The sequence below is a fragment of the Homarus americanus genome, unplaced genomic scaffold (genome assembly GCF_018991925.1).
Source record: "Homarus americanus isolate GMGI-L3 unplaced genomic scaffold, GMGI_Hamer_2.0 scaffold6075, whole genome shotgun sequence".
Classification (NCBI taxonomy): domain Eukaryota; kingdom Metazoa; phylum Arthropoda; class Malacostraca; order Decapoda; family Nephropidae; genus Homarus; species Homarus americanus.
In genome coordinates this window covers 1-17,930 of record NW_024732529.1, presented here as the reverse complement: position 1 = coordinate 17,930, position 17,930 = coordinate 1, and the positions used below count along the sequence as shown (strand labels likewise).

General features: G+C 42.2%; 1 protein-coding gene across 1 annotated transcript in view; it reads right to left on the bottom strand.

The window, feature by feature from the left end:
* Window positions 1-14,401, bottom strand: part of LOC121868884 (dystrophin-like) — a 185,849-nt gene extending 171,448 nt beyond the window's left edge. The window contains exon 1 of the mRNA XM_042369881.1: window positions 14,005-14,401. Coding sequence (XP_042225815.1) covers window positions 14,005-14,055 — 51 coding nt within the window. The 5' untranslated portion in view covers window positions 14,056-14,401. The remainder of the gene's footprint in view (window positions 1-14,004) is intronic.
* Between the last annotated feature and the right edge of the window lie 3,529 nt (window positions 14,402-17,930).

Sequence of the window (17,930 nt, the reverse complement as noted above, 5' to 3'; positions counted from 1 at the left end):
CTCACCCTGACTGTTTGCCTCTAACACAACACGTCAACCTACAGGACCTCAAACTTTCAACATTTCCCATTAAAAAGTTGTCGTGGAGAAGATGACTATGAGCCCGTAACCACAAACACCAATTCGGTCGAGATATTGGTGGTAGTTAATGGGGGTGGGGATTGGGAAGGGTGGTGGTGTACTGCAGGTGGGATGGTTGATCGGTGGTGGTGGTGGTGTAGGTGAGTGTGATGGTGGTGTTGAGTGTATTGACAGGTGGTAGTGGCGGTGTACTGCAGGTAGAAAGGTTCACAGGTACACAGCGTCAACACGAGCTGCTGCTGCTGCTACAGGCAACACAAGCAAACTCTGGGTACGAAATAATAAAGAGGTAAGTCACTTTGCTCCGTCCTCCCGTCAAGCATGGAACTGCCGAATCCATTGGTTAAATTACGGTGTAATCTCGCGTGCTGGTGTGTGGTTAAGGCCGGTAGGAGGATAGTATGACTGGTGGTGGGGGGTGTGTGGGGGCGGACAGGTACAGGTAGTGAGGGTGTATACAAGTACAGGGAGTCAGGGTGTGGGAAGGTGACAGGTAGTGAGGTGTATGGGGGGTCAGGTAAAGGAGTCAGGGGTGTGTGTGGGGGCAGACTGGCACAGGTAGTAAGGGAGTGGAAGCAGACAGGCACAGTGGTGTGTGGGTGTCGTAGTGGCGTGTGAGTCATGATCGTGTATCAGGAGCTAACGAGGGGCCAGCACGTGGTGGTCTCCTTGATTTAAAACCATAACGGCGTTGACTGCAGCCTAACAATACTGGTAGACTTGTTGAGCCTCTTCCTCTCTCTTGTCTATAATTACTTTTTATCTTCCTTTTCTCCAACTCCTCCTCCATCCTCCTCGGCATCATCCTAACAGCAATTCTATTTCATCAACCAACAACTCAAGGTCCTCGTCCACCTTCACAACACAAGCCGTGACCGCCAACAATATCGCGCCACTTAATCCTGAATTACGTAATCACGGTCGCTCTACCACCCAACCAAATCCCTAATAGCAATTAAACACATCCTTACGAGATTGTGGGCCAGAGGAGCCTCCGTGTAAGACCCCGGGGGATACAACAACCCCCATTTATGGTTCTAGACGTCAGGATAGGCTGGAGTCATCCCTCAGAAGTCAACATACGTCCTCGTGTTATTTCAGGGGTTTATACTTAATCTGATGTACTCCTGTTGGTTCAAACTACACTACTTAAAAACGTCAGAGTCTGGGGAGGCGTAATGTATTCCTTTAAGATAATAAATCCCTCTCTAGAATCTTCAAATCCCTTTGGATGACGACAACACTCACCAACGCCTCGACAGTACAGCAAATTCTACAAACGATCTGGAGAACACAACAAAACCTTTGAATCCCTCTTAAGCACCGAACAGAATTCAGTAATCTTTTTGGATAACAATAAAATCCACGAATATTTTTGAGAGAAAAGAATTCAGGAATACCTTCAGTGAACAGAATAAAATCGGCGTACTCGTGCGGAGGTGAGGAGTATCCTTCCATGGCTCTGGCGTATCTCTCCCCAAGACAAAATGGGCTTCGGGAATCCCCCCATACGCCTGAATGGACTCAGCGTATCCCTCTGATTCCCAGACTAAGCTCACTGGAGCCCGCATACCTTCCTGCGAAAATGTGTTGTCTATACTTCCACTGAGATCACAACAAGGCTCAACCTAACCCCCACCACCCCACCTTGGTACCGGGACCCAATACTCCTCCAAACGTCAGCTGATACTCCTGGTTATCTCACCGAGGGGTCACACACCAGGTACTCCCACCACCACCAGGTACTCCCACCCCCACCAGGTACTCCCACCCCCACCAGGTACTCTCACCCCCACCAGGTACTCTCAGCATGATAGCGTACGGTGACGTGTGCATCACTATGTCTGACGCAGCACACGTCTGGAACCTGAGCCAATAAATAAGGCATCGAGGTGTATTGAGGCGAATACTGATATCCCGTACGTGTCCTGACCCACGCCCGAGATAGTCTGTGACCTTGGCATATAGAGGTACTACTGTTTCATGTAAATTACGTGTTGAGCATTTATATTATTTCTTCTCTTGGCGACAGTCCCGACCCTTAAGAAAAGTGGTTTACAGTATAGCCAGATACACGGTGTTTTTACCTTTACAGTATAGCCAGATACACGGTGCATTTACCTTAACTGTAAACCTAAATATTATATACAAATTCTGACAACGGTCGAGACTGGGGGATGCCACTTTCCAATATCTAGAAATTGTTCCGATACAATTTTGGTTTTCATTGTTTACAAGTTCAATTTTATACTTCCATTACATTTCCTACTAAACCTCGTCACTATACCATCACCAGCTCTGAAGCGTTTAAACCCAAAATGATAACACTGACTGTATCCGTGTAAGCAATCCATCACGCCTGGACTGTATTGTCAACCATGATAAGAATAATATCACAGGAGGGAATCATATCATGCCATCACCGCCTCGATTACTGTGGACTTTTACTTAAACTGGTCCCAGATGTTCAAGAGTAAAAGCAACAAGAATGAAAATAACTGGATAATAATAATAAAAAAAACTATAATCTCCACGAGGTAAATCCATATTGTGGAAAATAACTTAAAAAAAAAATCCTCTTCCTGTCCGATTTAATTTTACAAACGACCACATAATCCTAATTCTATTTCGTAATGATTGAAATAAACCGCCATACACCCGTGCACGATGTTTCCCAGCAATGTCTCTGGTTAACGTATTGACCACAAAGACGCCATTGTTGCACTAATACATCCGGGTTGGTTAACACAATGGAAATCTATTTTAAAACATACACACGCCAGTATTACTTAAACTTAAAAAAAAAAACATATGATTGTTGTATTTTCAGCCAATATTTAATTACGTATTACACTCGTTTTATCCAGCTCCAGTAATTCGCGTTTTGATTCGTCCATTTGTTAGCTGTATTGAAGCGGTCTATAAGCCGGGTATAGAGGCCGGTAATGGTTCCCGGATACCATGTGGGATACAGACCTGGTTAAATACACTACAAATACAGCAGGATATTCCAGAGTTACAAGATTACATGAGAGTAGAATATTGTATCCTATAGTTTCAGGCATATAGTACAGCAGGATTTCCCAATACAGTATTTTGATTTCAGGAGAATACTGTATAAAAAATAGCCCGTGGTGTGAGCTAGTAATACGAGTACAACAGAACTAGCCCGCGGTGTGAGCGGTTAAAACAACAGAACTAGCCAATGGATGCAATGGAGTCGTACTCTGACCAGGTGCAGTTGAGTACCTCCTTCTCCCAGGGTCTTAACTCCCTCCCTTAACACCCTCCTAGTCCAAGCCCCCACCATTACCTCCTCCCTCACTTTTCTTCTCGACCTCCTCTTCCACCTCCCTCTGAACTCGCACTCTTTTCTTCCTCTCTTTTCTCTCCACTGTCATCTACGTTCATTTCATGTCATTCTCTCGCTGGTTCCCTTAATCGTTTTAGTTTACCTCTTCCTTCCTTCCCTCCCTCTTCTCACTCTCCCACAGTTTTTCTCCCCTTCCTGTTTCACCCCCCACTCTCTTCCTCTTCCGCCCGCCCCCCCAGGTCGTGTCGTAGTCCCTGACAACACAGGTGGACGCTCCCCTTGGGACCAGAGCTGCAGGTCCACACTCTACATATATCATCAACACTTGTCTTATTCACCCGACTCTACCTTGTCCGCTGCCCCCACGCGAAACGCCACACATTCAGGGCAGTGCGATGCAGAGCGTCAACTGGGGCGGGTGTTTAGCTTATACTGATACATAAGCATACTGGTACTGTTATATCAAGGTGTACACACACACACACACACACACACACACACACACACACAAGGAAAAATTCAAGCACTGTTCAAAGTTCTTCTAAAACTTATTTTCTTCTTCAGGGACAACTTAAGCATCACATTTTTCCAAGGACGTTTTCAGGAACCGGGTTTTGTTATCAACACTTTAGTCCAGGTCCACGAAAAACACCCATTGACTTCAGTCCATATCCGCATTAATATTCCCTCTCACTATAGTTCAGCTCTACATAAACAAGCCCCTGATATCCTGGCCAAGGGTGAAGGAGTGGCTGGTGACAACAAAGCTCGCAACTATTTCTTAACTTATACTCTCTATCACACGGAGACGATTACGTGTCCTTAACTACACATTAACGTAAAATTTAGAGAGTTAGTAAATACCCATAGTTAAATGTACAACATAACACGATCTATAAGCGGCAAAAAATATAGCTCATGGTGGTGTTAATTAAACATCAGAAGACAATAATGAACACGATATTCGGTAATTGAATTATGATGTGACCCCCTAAAAAAAATCTAAATAATTATCCCGTAGAATTTAGATAATCACGGACATTAAATCAAGTGACTGTAGCATGTTAGTGTAGAACCTGAGTCGAACTAAAAAAAAATCAAACATGACCTAATATTTCCCTAAACATTATAATCATCAAAGTAACATAATCTACAGAGAAATGGCTTTAAAACTACCAATAAATAACTACATCTAACAAGTCAGGTCCACCAGACTGATTTATTATTGATATATGAATCTAAATATATAACGACGACGCCACCAGAGGTATAGCTTAAAGGTTCTTGGTGTTGGCGAGTTTAAAAAAATACTCTCTCTCTCTCTCTCTCAGCCAGCCACAGTCATCAAATATACCCACTTCCCCCTTAGGTGTTCACTCGTCAAAGTACAGTACAAGGGAAGGTAACGGTGCCAAATTACAAAGAAACCACAAAGTGACAAAAAGGTATTATTACCCCCACACACACGCCTCTAAACTCAACACTAACACGAAATTTGTAGATTAATTCAATTTTATCTGCTGGTTTAATTATTTATTTCTTGTGGGTTTAACAATATTGGGTTTTTATTTACCTGTTCCTTCAATAATTTACCTCCTTCATTACTATGGATTTCAATGGATCAAATTTTACCTATTTAAATATTTTTTTTTGCCAATTTTACAACAGTGAGAAGAAATTACCTATAAAATATTTCTACATACAGTTATACTTATTTTTTTGGTAAGGGATTTTATATAACTTTTCTCCATCCTATCTACTTAATTTTGTAATTAAATTAATGAAAAAAATCAACAAAGATCCACAGTGGGTTTTTTTTTCTGGGCTGTGGGGGTAATGAGGGGAAAATAATTCAAATTTATTTCCTGAATGAATAAATCTTTCATTACCTGGGGAACTGTTGGTAGAATATATTGGTAAAATAGAAACACAACACACACAAGCAACGTCATTAATTTACTTCGTTTATTAATGATTTTTTCCTTCGATTTTAATTGGGGAAAAAATGAGCAGAATGTTTTTTTTTTTTTTCAAAATTAATTACGTTCGGTAGGCTGGAACTGCATAAAAAAAGGAGTATTGGAAATGTAAAAAAAAATAGTTGCTTTTGTTAAATTATCGGTTGAAATCAAAAGTAAAACGAGACAAATGAAAACAACAATAATAATGACATTTATGATAAACTTTCAATGGCACATAAAAGAAAAAAAAGAAGAAAAGTGGAACCAATAATAAATAAATAAATAAATAAATAAATAAAAAAATTTCTGATATAATTCTTTTAATTTGTGTCGATCTCAATAAGAAAAAGTTAATTAATGTGAGAGAAGGATTATATAATTAGTGGCCGTTGGATGTAAATTGCAGGTGACGCGTGGGAAAGAGAATTGGAGCAGCCACATTAAATAGGAGCCACACTATATATCAGCCACACTATATAGCAACCACACACTATATAAGCCACACTATACAGCAGCCACACTATACAGCAGCCACACTATAGAGGAGCCACACTATAGAGGAGCCACACTATACAAGAACCACACTATATAGCAGCCACACTATATAACAACCACACTACAGTATATAGGAACCACATTATATAGCAACCACACTACAGTACAAAAGCGTCACACTATATAGCAACCACACTACACAGACACCACACTATATACCACCATCACAAGTAAAGATATAAGCCAAAACCGCACTATGTATATACACCGTGTGGAATGTAACCTGAACGCATAGTTACATCGATTCCCATGTTGGCTCATAGAGATAATAGTAATCGTTGTTTATGAGTAATTCTAAAATTTCATATTGTGTTCGTAATTGTATAGAATTGTATGTTGGTGCGTAGTTATAGAGAATAGGACGTAGTTATAGAGAATGTCACGATAGGACGTAGTTATAGAGAATGTCACGATAGGACGTAGTTATAGACGCAGTTATAGGTCTCTGTGTTAGTTCGTACAGGTAATATATAAAATTCTATATTAGTTCGCGGTTATGTAATATTCTGTGTTACATTGTTGTTGAATTATCCGTTTTCTGTCCTGCGAGACGAAGTATTTCCGGGTTCGTCGTCGTCGTCGTCGTCGTCGTCGTCGTCGTCTCTCTCTCTCTCTCTCTCTCTCTCTCTCTCTCTCTCTCTCTAACATCACAAAATAATACCATTAACGTAAGTCTAATACAAACGATAAAAAATAATATACAAAAAATAAATATAAATTCTTTTTATATCGTTAATGTCAAATAATAACGTTAACAAGAATATAATTTCTTTACTCAATAAAGGCACTTTTTTGTGTCAATTATCAACCAACTTTATGTCAATCGGCGATGAGCTTAACCAACAACCAATCACACAACACATTAGATAAAGAAGCCACAGTAAGATACGTCATCAGTGATAGATAATAATGAGAGGTGACCAACTCCGCCTCGTCTACAGTCAAAGGTTTTAAGCGTCTTAATACCCACGAAAAATTCCAACTATTGACATGTATATTGCAACAAAGTATTATAGTGTATCTGTACAATGAAACTGGATCAAATACATTGTTATCTTGTTATAGTTATCAAGTTCACAATTCGGACGTACACACACACAAAGAGAGCCGCCTGCCATGCCATGTCTACGCAGCAGAGAAGCTAAGAATTAAAACACAATAAAACATGATACCATTAAAAACAAGTAACCGGCTTGCACGTCATGTCACTCTCACTCTCCAAACTCGATCGCTGAATTTTAATGAAAATAAACTTTCCAATAACACGTCTATGAGTCAAAATTTATTACCAGTTATAGTGTGATGAAGTCAACCCGAGCACTGACGGTATGATGTTTTTGTTGTGTTTGTTGTAGTTTCTTCTCCTGTGCTTCAACAACTATGGTCTATAAACAAGTAATTTATGCAGCCGTATGTAATGATAGTGATTACTGTGATGTTCATCTTATGCTGCGGATGATGATGATGATGGAGATTGCAACATGTTCAATACAGTCTGAGTTACAGCGCCATCTGTGATATATAAAGACACACAACCTGGGATACAAAGCCATCTGACACACACACACACACACACACACACACACTTATCAATACAATCTTGTTTACAGCGCCGCCCGTCATGACAGCTAGCCTACACGTCGGACAGCAATGCCTGGTGGTCAAACAGCATTTGTGCAGCACGCGGTACGGGCACTGAGGGACAGCTGGACAAGGCGGAAGGTTAATTACAGGGGGAGAATGCTGCTGCCTGCCGGGGACGCTCTTTGCCACCCAGGTGCGCACACACGAACACCCAGGTAAGGCTGCGGGCAGGCGTGTTTGGTGGGCGATGATACAGCAAGTGGCACAGACAGGGTTGTGAAATACGACACAGATGACACAGTGGGTGGCACAGCAGGTGGTCCAGATGACAGTGGGTAACACAGTAGGTGGTCCAGTAGTCGTAGGTAGACTGGGTAGTACGAGCGACAGACTGGTTGGGACAGACTGTCACAATGTGTGTCATATGTGACGTAGTGAGTGGCACCAGGGAAACACAATCAACAAGGCAGGTGGTTCAAGGGGCAGCACAAGTGTCACAAAGGGAAACTCAACGTGTGGCACAGCAGGAAGATAAAGTGTGACACAGCAGAACAAGTCAGTGTGACACAGCAAGTAGCACAGCGGCAGACTCCTCAAAAACTTTTATTTTGTAGGTAAATATCAACTTAAAAGTGCCAGTGAAGGTATAACTCCTCTTCCCCGCCTCCCTGACGTCTACCTTACCTCCTACACTTGCCAAACTCTAGTCTGAAATTCCACGACTTTATTTGGAAACTTCAGCAGGAGCACCGAGCCAATCTTTACTCCATATAGATATTAAAATTTTTCCCTTTCCTGACAACTACCACTTCCCTAAAAACCCTATTGACTTCATGACACTAAAAGGGGAAGTAAAATGGGGAGTATAAATTCACTACATCATTCACTACAACATTTTACGAGTCTCTCCCTTACGTATTGGCCTCGTAGTGGTGATATTAGTTATTCACTATGGTTATTGTGTCCATTTTCCATTAATTATTCATATTGAAAGATCGAGACTTAAAATGGTACCCATCCTCACAAGCTTATCATTCTGGTCTCCTTAGAGGTTATGTAATTATCACATTTTCACTTCATCTTGCCTACAGTGATCACGTTTACAACCTCACATGTAAATTATGACAGGTAGCTACCAGGTAAATAATCCTCACCAACGCACCTTCCGAGTCTCTCCCTTACTTAGCCTTGTCTTGTAATCTTGTAGCACCAAACGTTTCTTAGTCATTACCTTAAATTTTCGCTACGAGACCAATTTCAAATAAGGTCACGACACACACACAAGGTAAAGCTAAACCTCACCTGTCACTATCTTAACTATGAATCCCAGGTGAAATAAACCAACACACCTGCTGAGTATCTCCATTACCTGACACTATTAAATCACCTAAACTAAAAAATAGATCATCAGTCAAACTAACACACAGGTCATGACATTTAAAGGGAACAGGTTATGTCCTCTTCGTCATCCATCACAACACCTCATGAGAGTCTCCACTTACCAACCATAAAAATAAGTTCCACTCAAGTCATCGCGTTCATGGGTGTGGCAAGTTTGTATCTCTCTCCTTGCGAGGTTTTCCCCCCCAGTACAAGCGTTCACCTCACCTATAATATCCCGTGTGAATGTAGTGTTGCTCAAGGGTGGATGTCTGTCTGAATTACTCTCGTTTCCACGTCACTCTCGACTGTAGCTCCCCCCGGCAATGGCCTCAAAATTGTTGCTCTCGGACACATTGAACACTATACACCGTCATCAATCTCGGTTTAATTAGCCTTGCAGGACGACCGCCACCCGGTAAATTAATTTCTTAATTAATTTTTTTTTTTTACCAACAACCATCAGAAAAGTTTTTGCCCCGAGCACCAGCACTACCACCCCCACCACCACCACTACTAGTTCCATCGCTCCCTTGGAAGACTTCAAACAACAGGCAATTGGCAAACTTCCCCAGGCAGTCAGGGTGAAAAATTGTATAGTCTTCCAGTGTATATGAAAAGCGGGCAAAAGACGTGTGTTGTGTCGTGTTTATGGAGGAGAGCCACGAACACCACACGGGAAGGAGGGAGGAAGAGTGAAGGAAGGAATGATGGAGAGGAGTGAAGGATAGAAGGAGAGTGGAGAAGGAAAGAGGGATGAAGAGGAAAGGGAATGAAAGAGGGACAAGGGATGGAGAAGGAAAGAAAAAAGGAAGAAAGGAATTAAGGAGCAAGAAAATAGGCGGAGAGAGACAGACCAATAGCTCCTATCATATTCCCCCTCCTTATCGCACTATATCTCCTTTATCCGTTCCCTTTCATCCTATCCTATTTCCTTCTTCTTTGTCACTCCCAACCTTCCCATAGACCTTCAATCTCTTCTCTTTCTCTTCCCCCTATCCATCTTTCTCTCCCTCCTATCCCCTCCCCCTTCTCTTCCTCCTACCCCCTATTCCTCATACCCATGCCCCTCTTCTTCTTTCCCTCCTATCCCCTCTTTCTCTCCCTCCTATCCCTCTTCTCTCCCTCCTATCCCCTATTTATCTTATCCATATCCCTTCCATCTCTCCTATCCTCTCCCTATCCCTCCAAATCCCTACGATGATCCTCTACAACTACACTACATCCACTTAAAGACACTCTTCACGCACCTCTACCTCCTCCCCCTCGCTAATCCATCCTTCACCTCCTCCTATCCAGTTCAATCCACATCCAAACACTGACCCTCTCCCCCCCCCTATCTGTGTTTTTCCAATATATAACAAAAAACTGACTGTGTGTGGGTTTTTCTAGGAGGAGGAGGAGGAAGAGGAAAGGAGGAGGAGGAGGGGGGGGGGAAGAAGAGGCGGATGAAGAAGGGGAGGAAGAGGAAGATACACCACAACCACAAGACCTGACATAAACCAGTACCACGGAGCACCTCGCTGTGTAAGGTAATACATTCACTTAAACGAACGAGACTCCTGGTGCCACCGAATCCTGAACGAGACATTACCGTGAAGAGAGAGAGAGAGAGAAAGAGAGAGAGAGAGAGAGAGAGAGAGATAGAGAGAGAGACTATCGTATTGTTTCAACTTAAGGTCATTCACTTAAAAGCCTCAAAACATGTCTAATCACGTAAAAAATTTAACGAGGGAAAAAACATTTGAGAACCTGAGTCATGGATGTCAAATATATCCTTTATGAACACCACAACCCCCCACCATATACCTCCCTCCCTCCTTCCATCCCCTCCCTCCCTCCCTCCCTCCCTCCTTCTCGAGTAAGGACTTAATTTTCTACGGATGATTGGATTCCCTACTTCAAAACATTAGCTCTAACTACACGGAAAAAAAATAAAAGACAAATTAATCTTCTCGGAAAGGCAGGTAAGTTAAGTATCCTAGTGAAGACGACGACGCCATCTACTTAAAAGTTTCTTAGGGTGTAGGTTAACTTCGTAAAAACAAAGTCTAAAAAAAAAAGTTTGAGATCTAAGAGAACACCAGTCTCTCTCTCTCTCTCTCTCTCTCTCTCTCTCTCTCTCTCTCTCTCTCTCTCTCTCTCTCTCTCTCTCTCTCTCTCTCTCTCTCTCCACTACCAAGACCCTCAGAAATTACACCGGAAATCACTCTGACGGAAAACTTAACCTCTTTTTTTTTTTATCTAAACACCGAGTATATTCTGGGACAATATCTCTCGTATGACTTATAGTGTTAGAATAATATATACCAAAAGCATACCAGGAGCTAGAGTTGATTAAATAGTTCTATAAGGCGGGATTCAGCTAAACTTGCGGCCGGATACTGAAACTTGAGACCCTGACGCCATCACACACACACACACACACACACACACACACACACACACACACACACACACACACACACACACGTACGTTATTGCAAAAATCACTGAGAGTAATTTCAAAGCCAAAAGACCTCCCCAAAGTTTGTGTCACACTTTAAATGACATAGTTAATTTCACCATATTTGGCTGGTGTAAATAGTTATTATGCAAAGACTAGAGATATGCAAAAAATGATGGGAATTTGATCCTTAATGGCCAACCCCATCACTGTGATAAGCTGCCACGATGGAGGAAGAGGAGGAGGAGGAGGTGTGGGCCACGGTGGTGATGTAAGTGGAAGAGAGGGGGAGGAAGAGGAGGAGGAGGAGGAGGAGGAGGAGGAGGAGGAGGAGGAGGATGAGAGAGAGAGAGAGAGAGAGAGAGAGAGACGAGGAGGAAAAGTAAATAGGATGAAGAAGATTATCAAAAGGAGGCGGGAGGAAGAGAAGCAGAAAAATTATTCAAGACAAGTTGAGACGACAAAGAAAGAAAGAATGAATCACCCCTTCCCATCATCCCTCTCACCACCTGGCGCCAACATACCAAGACACCTGTAATACTGAGCCTCACAAAACACGTCAATAAACGAGAGTGAACCTTCGTAATGCTTTAATCCTCTTAGACCACCAAGAGCGCCAAGTTACCACAGATCAAACTACCTACGCCCAATATCACCTTTGATGGGGGGGGAATTATACTTGAATTAGTACCTATTACCACCCACGACAGGTAGGAAGGTAGTGTGTGTGTGTGTGTGTTGTAAGACGACCTTCTGTCAGTTTGTAATTGTATGTCATGAGTCACGTGTAATTGTATGTCATGAGTCACTAGTCACACGAGTCACCAGTCACATAAGTCACCAGTCACACGAGTCACCAGTCACATAAGTCACCAGTCACACGAGTCACCAGTCACATAAGTCACCAGTCACATGAGTCACCAGTCACAAGAGTCGACAACAATCACATGAGTCAACAGAAAATTACCGCAATTGCCATTTCCGTACAGCTAACTACAAGCTGTTTATGCCCCCCTCCCCGTCCCTGTGTATGCTAGGTTAGTATATTCATTTAGTTACACCTGTCTGTCTGTCTGTCTGTCTGTCTGTCCAGCCTTCCCCCTCGCACTCTGCAGCTCTCAATGCCTTCGCTCACCTGGACTAGACAAAATATTACAAAACACTAAAATATTTAAGCCAATTGGGAAGCAACTTATTATTACCTAAGTCTTCAACACAGTACAAATGGTGATATATAAATGCTATGATGATGATGATGATGATGATGATGATGATGATGATGAGTTTTAGAATGAAATGATAAAGACTCACTCCTTCATGCAGGGTAATACAAATCCCTCACTGTTAGGCACTTAAATGAGGAAATGAAAATGAGCTGGGACGTAAAGGTGTGAACTCTCAGCTGATTACCTGGACGTTCATAACAGGTAATATATAATCTATTTGAGTACTCGAGTTCCAACTTAGGTAAATGGAAAACTACTCATTACACCGATATACTTTAGTGTCAATCTCATGAGTGAAAACCGAACACAATCACAACACGTCCAGAACACGAATTTCCACGAGTGATAAAATATTACAATCAAGATATTAAAACAGTTAAGCCTTACATTTTTTTTTAGTGTATATTCAATAAAAATAAATAATTGAAGTGCTATTATTCAGGTGGAGTAAAACTGCAATCCAATTACCTCACAAATCTTACCTGGCCATTGACGTACTTTGGCAATTCAATAAATATTTTTTTTCACCTAAATCTGAAATAAATTAAACTCGCACTGATGAACAATAACAATAGGCTCTGTCGGATACAATTTAGAGATGTGTGTGTGTGTGTGTGTGTGTGCGTGTGTGTGTGTCCCATCAGTTACCGGGAACACACTTCTCCTATATCGTTCTGCTAAACTAGTCATTCTGAGAAGCAAGGTTGCCTCAATCACCACCAGTCCTTTAGTGAAGCAACTAGGCCCTCAGTGAAATAAGACTATTTAAGCACATAAGGTCTTCAATAACGCAAGACTACATCGCCCTCAAGGTCACCAATGAAACACAAATACGTTAACCATCATACTTCTGTGAAACATGATTGAGTCGTCCTCTAGACCCTGTGAAGCAAGATTACATCATTTTCAGAACCTTTCAAGCAAAATTGCGTCATCTTTCAGAACCTGTGAAGCAAAATTGCGTCAGCCATCCTGGACGACAAAACTTCCACCTCCCTCTGTATCAAACTTTGCTCATTCACGGTAAAAGACAATTTCTTTTCTCCACTAACCAAAAAAAAATGAAAAATGGTGACTTCATGTTTTCCCTTTACTCAGATGAACTTTAAATATTGTATTAGAAAATATGCTGAAGTGAAACAGATAAACAGAGAGATAGAGAGATTAAGCTGGATGATAATAGATGAAGTGAAAGACAGAGGAAGATAAATAAATGACTTTCTTTAAGCAGCCAGACGGACAGATAAGACAGAGAGACTGCCAGTACCACCTCACTACTCCTCGCTGGCCCCGTCACACAGACAGAACCGAAGACACAGAGACAGATGGATAAAATATACCACCAGAAAACTTAAAGCATAGCTGTGCCACTTTACTCCTTGCTAACCGGACAGGTCTTTGTCCCACCAAACAGACAGACAGACGGACAAGAGAGTGGCACCCTACAGATCAACTTACATTGTAGCGGTGCTCCAGAGTGCCAGTCCGCTGCTGGGGTTGGTGCCACATGGTCGGTCACAACTCTTGGGTGTCCCACGTCCAGGCAAAACAACCCCCCCTCAACGTCCAGTAACCAAAAGTTTAAGGTTTACGAGGTCCTTCAGTTGCCTCTGCGCCCACCGGAGGATCTCACCTTTCTTCACGCCCACCAGATCAAATATACATTTTTTTCCCCTGCTGGCTACCTTCCGGGTCACGCGAGAGGCACCGCGCCAACCACTCTCAGACTATACCCTTTTTTCCAGGGGTATATTTCGCTATATTTTCTATCTAACTTTTTCAAATTATTTGTAGACTATTATTTTTCTTTCACTTTCTATATCACTTTACACTACTAATTTCACTTTTGATTAACCTTAAATGGACACCAATTATTTTTTTTACATGATTCTTCAGTACATGGACAGGACATGGATCTTTATAAGAGAATCTATCACATATATGTCACACGTATATATATATATATATATATATATATATATATATATATATATATATATATATATATATATATATATATATATATATATATATATATATATATATACACAAATTCGAGAAAATTTTTGTTTTCATAATTTGCACTACCACGATTCACTTACCCACCTCCATATACCTGCTTGCTTGTATACATTCATCACAACATATACACAGCCATACATCCATACAGGCAACATACGTTAAAACATTCCCATGGTCATTATCAACACTCGTAAGCAACAATAAATCACCCAGGCAGCCAGAGATGACATGTATCCGGGTAACATTATGTGGCTCACAACACACCCAGCAACAGGAAGATGTTATCCTCCACTACCCAACAGCCACTAGGAGTAATGTCATCTGCGACGAGGGGGGGTGTTGGGTGAAAGGAGAGAGTAAGAGAGAGAAGGTGAGGGAAGGAGAGAGAAGGTGAAGGAAGGAGAGAGAAGGTGAGAGAAGGAGAGAGAAGATGAGGGAAGGAGAGAGAAGATGAGGGAAGGAGAGAGAAGGTGAGAGAAGGAGAGAGAAGATGAGGGAAGGAGAGAGAAGATGAGGGAAGGAGAGAGAAGGTGAGGAAAGGAGAGAGAAGATGAGGGAAGGAGAGAGAAGGTGAGGGAAGGAGAGAGAAGGTGAGGGAAGGAGAGAGAAGATGGGGGAAGGAGAGAGAAGATGAGGGAAGGAGAGAGAAGTTGAGGTAAGGATGGAGAAGAGGAGGGAGGAAGGGCAGGGATAAGGAAGAACCAGAGAACTGTAGGCAGGTGAATCGGGTACAGCAGAAGTAACCTAACGAAACCTAACCTAAGCACAAATAAATGTAAGTTGAAGTGATATATTTCTTAAGTGGTGGCGATGAATTAGTCACCAACTTACATGTTTAAGTTCATGTTTAATGCTGCCATGATGGTCAATAGTACAGGTGACCTACGGATGGCGTTGTAAGGACAGAGGGAGGACAAAAAGCATGGAGAGAGGAGAGAGAAAGAGAAAAAACGGTAACAGCAAAAGAACGAAGCAGAAGAAACACGTAACAGAATGTCAACAAAGGCCCATAATTCTCACGCCTAAGGGACCAGTTAAATGGAACCAGTGACCTTCATGACCCAGTGAACTTGAACTTTGACCCAATGACCTTGACCTTTGACCCTGACCCCGAATGACATAAAAGAACATGATCCCTATATCAGTATCTTGTTAATCAACACCGGTACAGTGAACCTCCAATTACGGTTTCGGAACAAAAATGTTGACAGGCAGGCAGACAGGCAGGTGGACGGACAGACACACAGACACATAATAGATCTCGACCAGAGTATAAATAGACGGAAAATTGAACAAAGGACAAAAAATGATGAACAAGGAAAAGAAAACGAAGGCAAGAAAAAGAATAAATTCGACGAAGCGGGAAATGAAAAAATGAAAAAAAAGAAGCGAAGACGAGACGAGAGAACACACAACAATAAAAACGAATAAAAACGCACAAGACGACGAGAAACAAGAAGAGGAAGATAAATAAAAGCAAATGAAACACAGTCGGGAAACAGAAGAGTTGTAACCGAAACAAAAATGAGAGAGAGAGAGAGAGAGAGAGAGAGAGAGAGAGAGAGACCCTAATAATACATCTACATAATGTATTCCCGACGCCACCCAAGTTAACCCTACATTCCCTATAATACAGTACACATATAGGCCTACACATAATATGTATTCTTAAACTTATATACTAACACACACACACACACACACACACACACACACACACACACACACACTCCTCCTCCTCTTCCATCACCGTTAATGAAAACTTGGCAAGATAAATTAATACCAACAAAAATTATTAACCAACTTTCTAACCATTTTCGTGTTAAAACTGGGACAAACTTTTAAAACAAAAATATGACCAAGTTTGCGAGGTGTCAGTTCAGTCTCCCCCTTTTTCTCCACTGCTAGACTTTGACGGAGACACAGCTTGGAGATGCCACGGAGGGCGAGGGGAGGTGACTGAGGGAGGGAGGGGACTAAGGGAGGGAGGGAGGTGACTAAGGGAGGAAAGGGAGGTGACTAAGGGAGGGAGGTGACTAAGGGAGGGAGGTGACTAAGGGAGGGAGGTGACTAAGGGAGGGAGGGGAGGTGACTAAGGGAGGAAGGGGAGGTGACTAAGGGAGGGAGGGGAATGAGGTGCCACGGAGGGAGAGAGGGAGGGAAGGGGGGAATAGTACGCGAGGAGGGAGCTTATGATACTTGAGAAGTAACAAATGTGTGTGTTGTGTTGTGTTGTGTTGTGTTGCGTCGTGTCGTGTAGTGGAGTGGAGTGTTAGATTCAAAACACAAACGGACCAAAAATGTGCCTAGCAGTTAAAACAAATACCGAAATAGTCCTCTGGATCATGAAGATAATAATTCTGAAAACGCGTCATTTCCTCAACGTCTAAGTGAAGTAACTATTACATCTGAAGACAAAATACAATAAAGAATAAGACGTTCTGACAAAGTACACCTGCTGAAACAACATATCAAGACATCAGCACATTACTGAAACACACCCAAGGACCTTTCAATGTCTATTTACTATGAAATAATTAAATTAACTTATATTCCCATAAATTAATATACATAAACCATAAGAGGATCAGTTTAATTTACCAGGTGTTGCGCTACTAAATAATTAATAACAAGACCCTCCCCTCCCCCCCTCCCAGCCAGCCAGCGACTTCGTTAGCGGTGATGAAGTAACACACACTGTCCACCTAAATACTTTACCGGTGTGACTCAACGTAGCATCAGTCACATGTAAAGTAAGGTAGTTCATCAAACACAAGTGACATAATTGGTTAGAGTTTGTGTCGGTAAGAGAGAGTAGTGGTGGGAATACTTTATTATCTAAACTGGTAAGAGGATTAAGATAGTTTGACAACACACACACACACACACACACACACACACACACACACACACACACACACACACACACACACACACACACACACACACACACACACACACACACACACACACACACACACACACACACACACACACACACACACACACACACACACACACACACACACACACACACACACACACACACACACACACACACACACACACACACACACACACACACACACACACACACACACACACACACACACACACACACACACACACACACACACACACACACACACACACACACACACACACACACACACACACACACACACACACACACACACACACACACACACACACACACACACACACACACACACACACACACACACACACACACACACACACACACACACACACACACACACACACACACACACACACACACACACACACACACACACACACACACACACACACACACACACACACACACACACACACACACA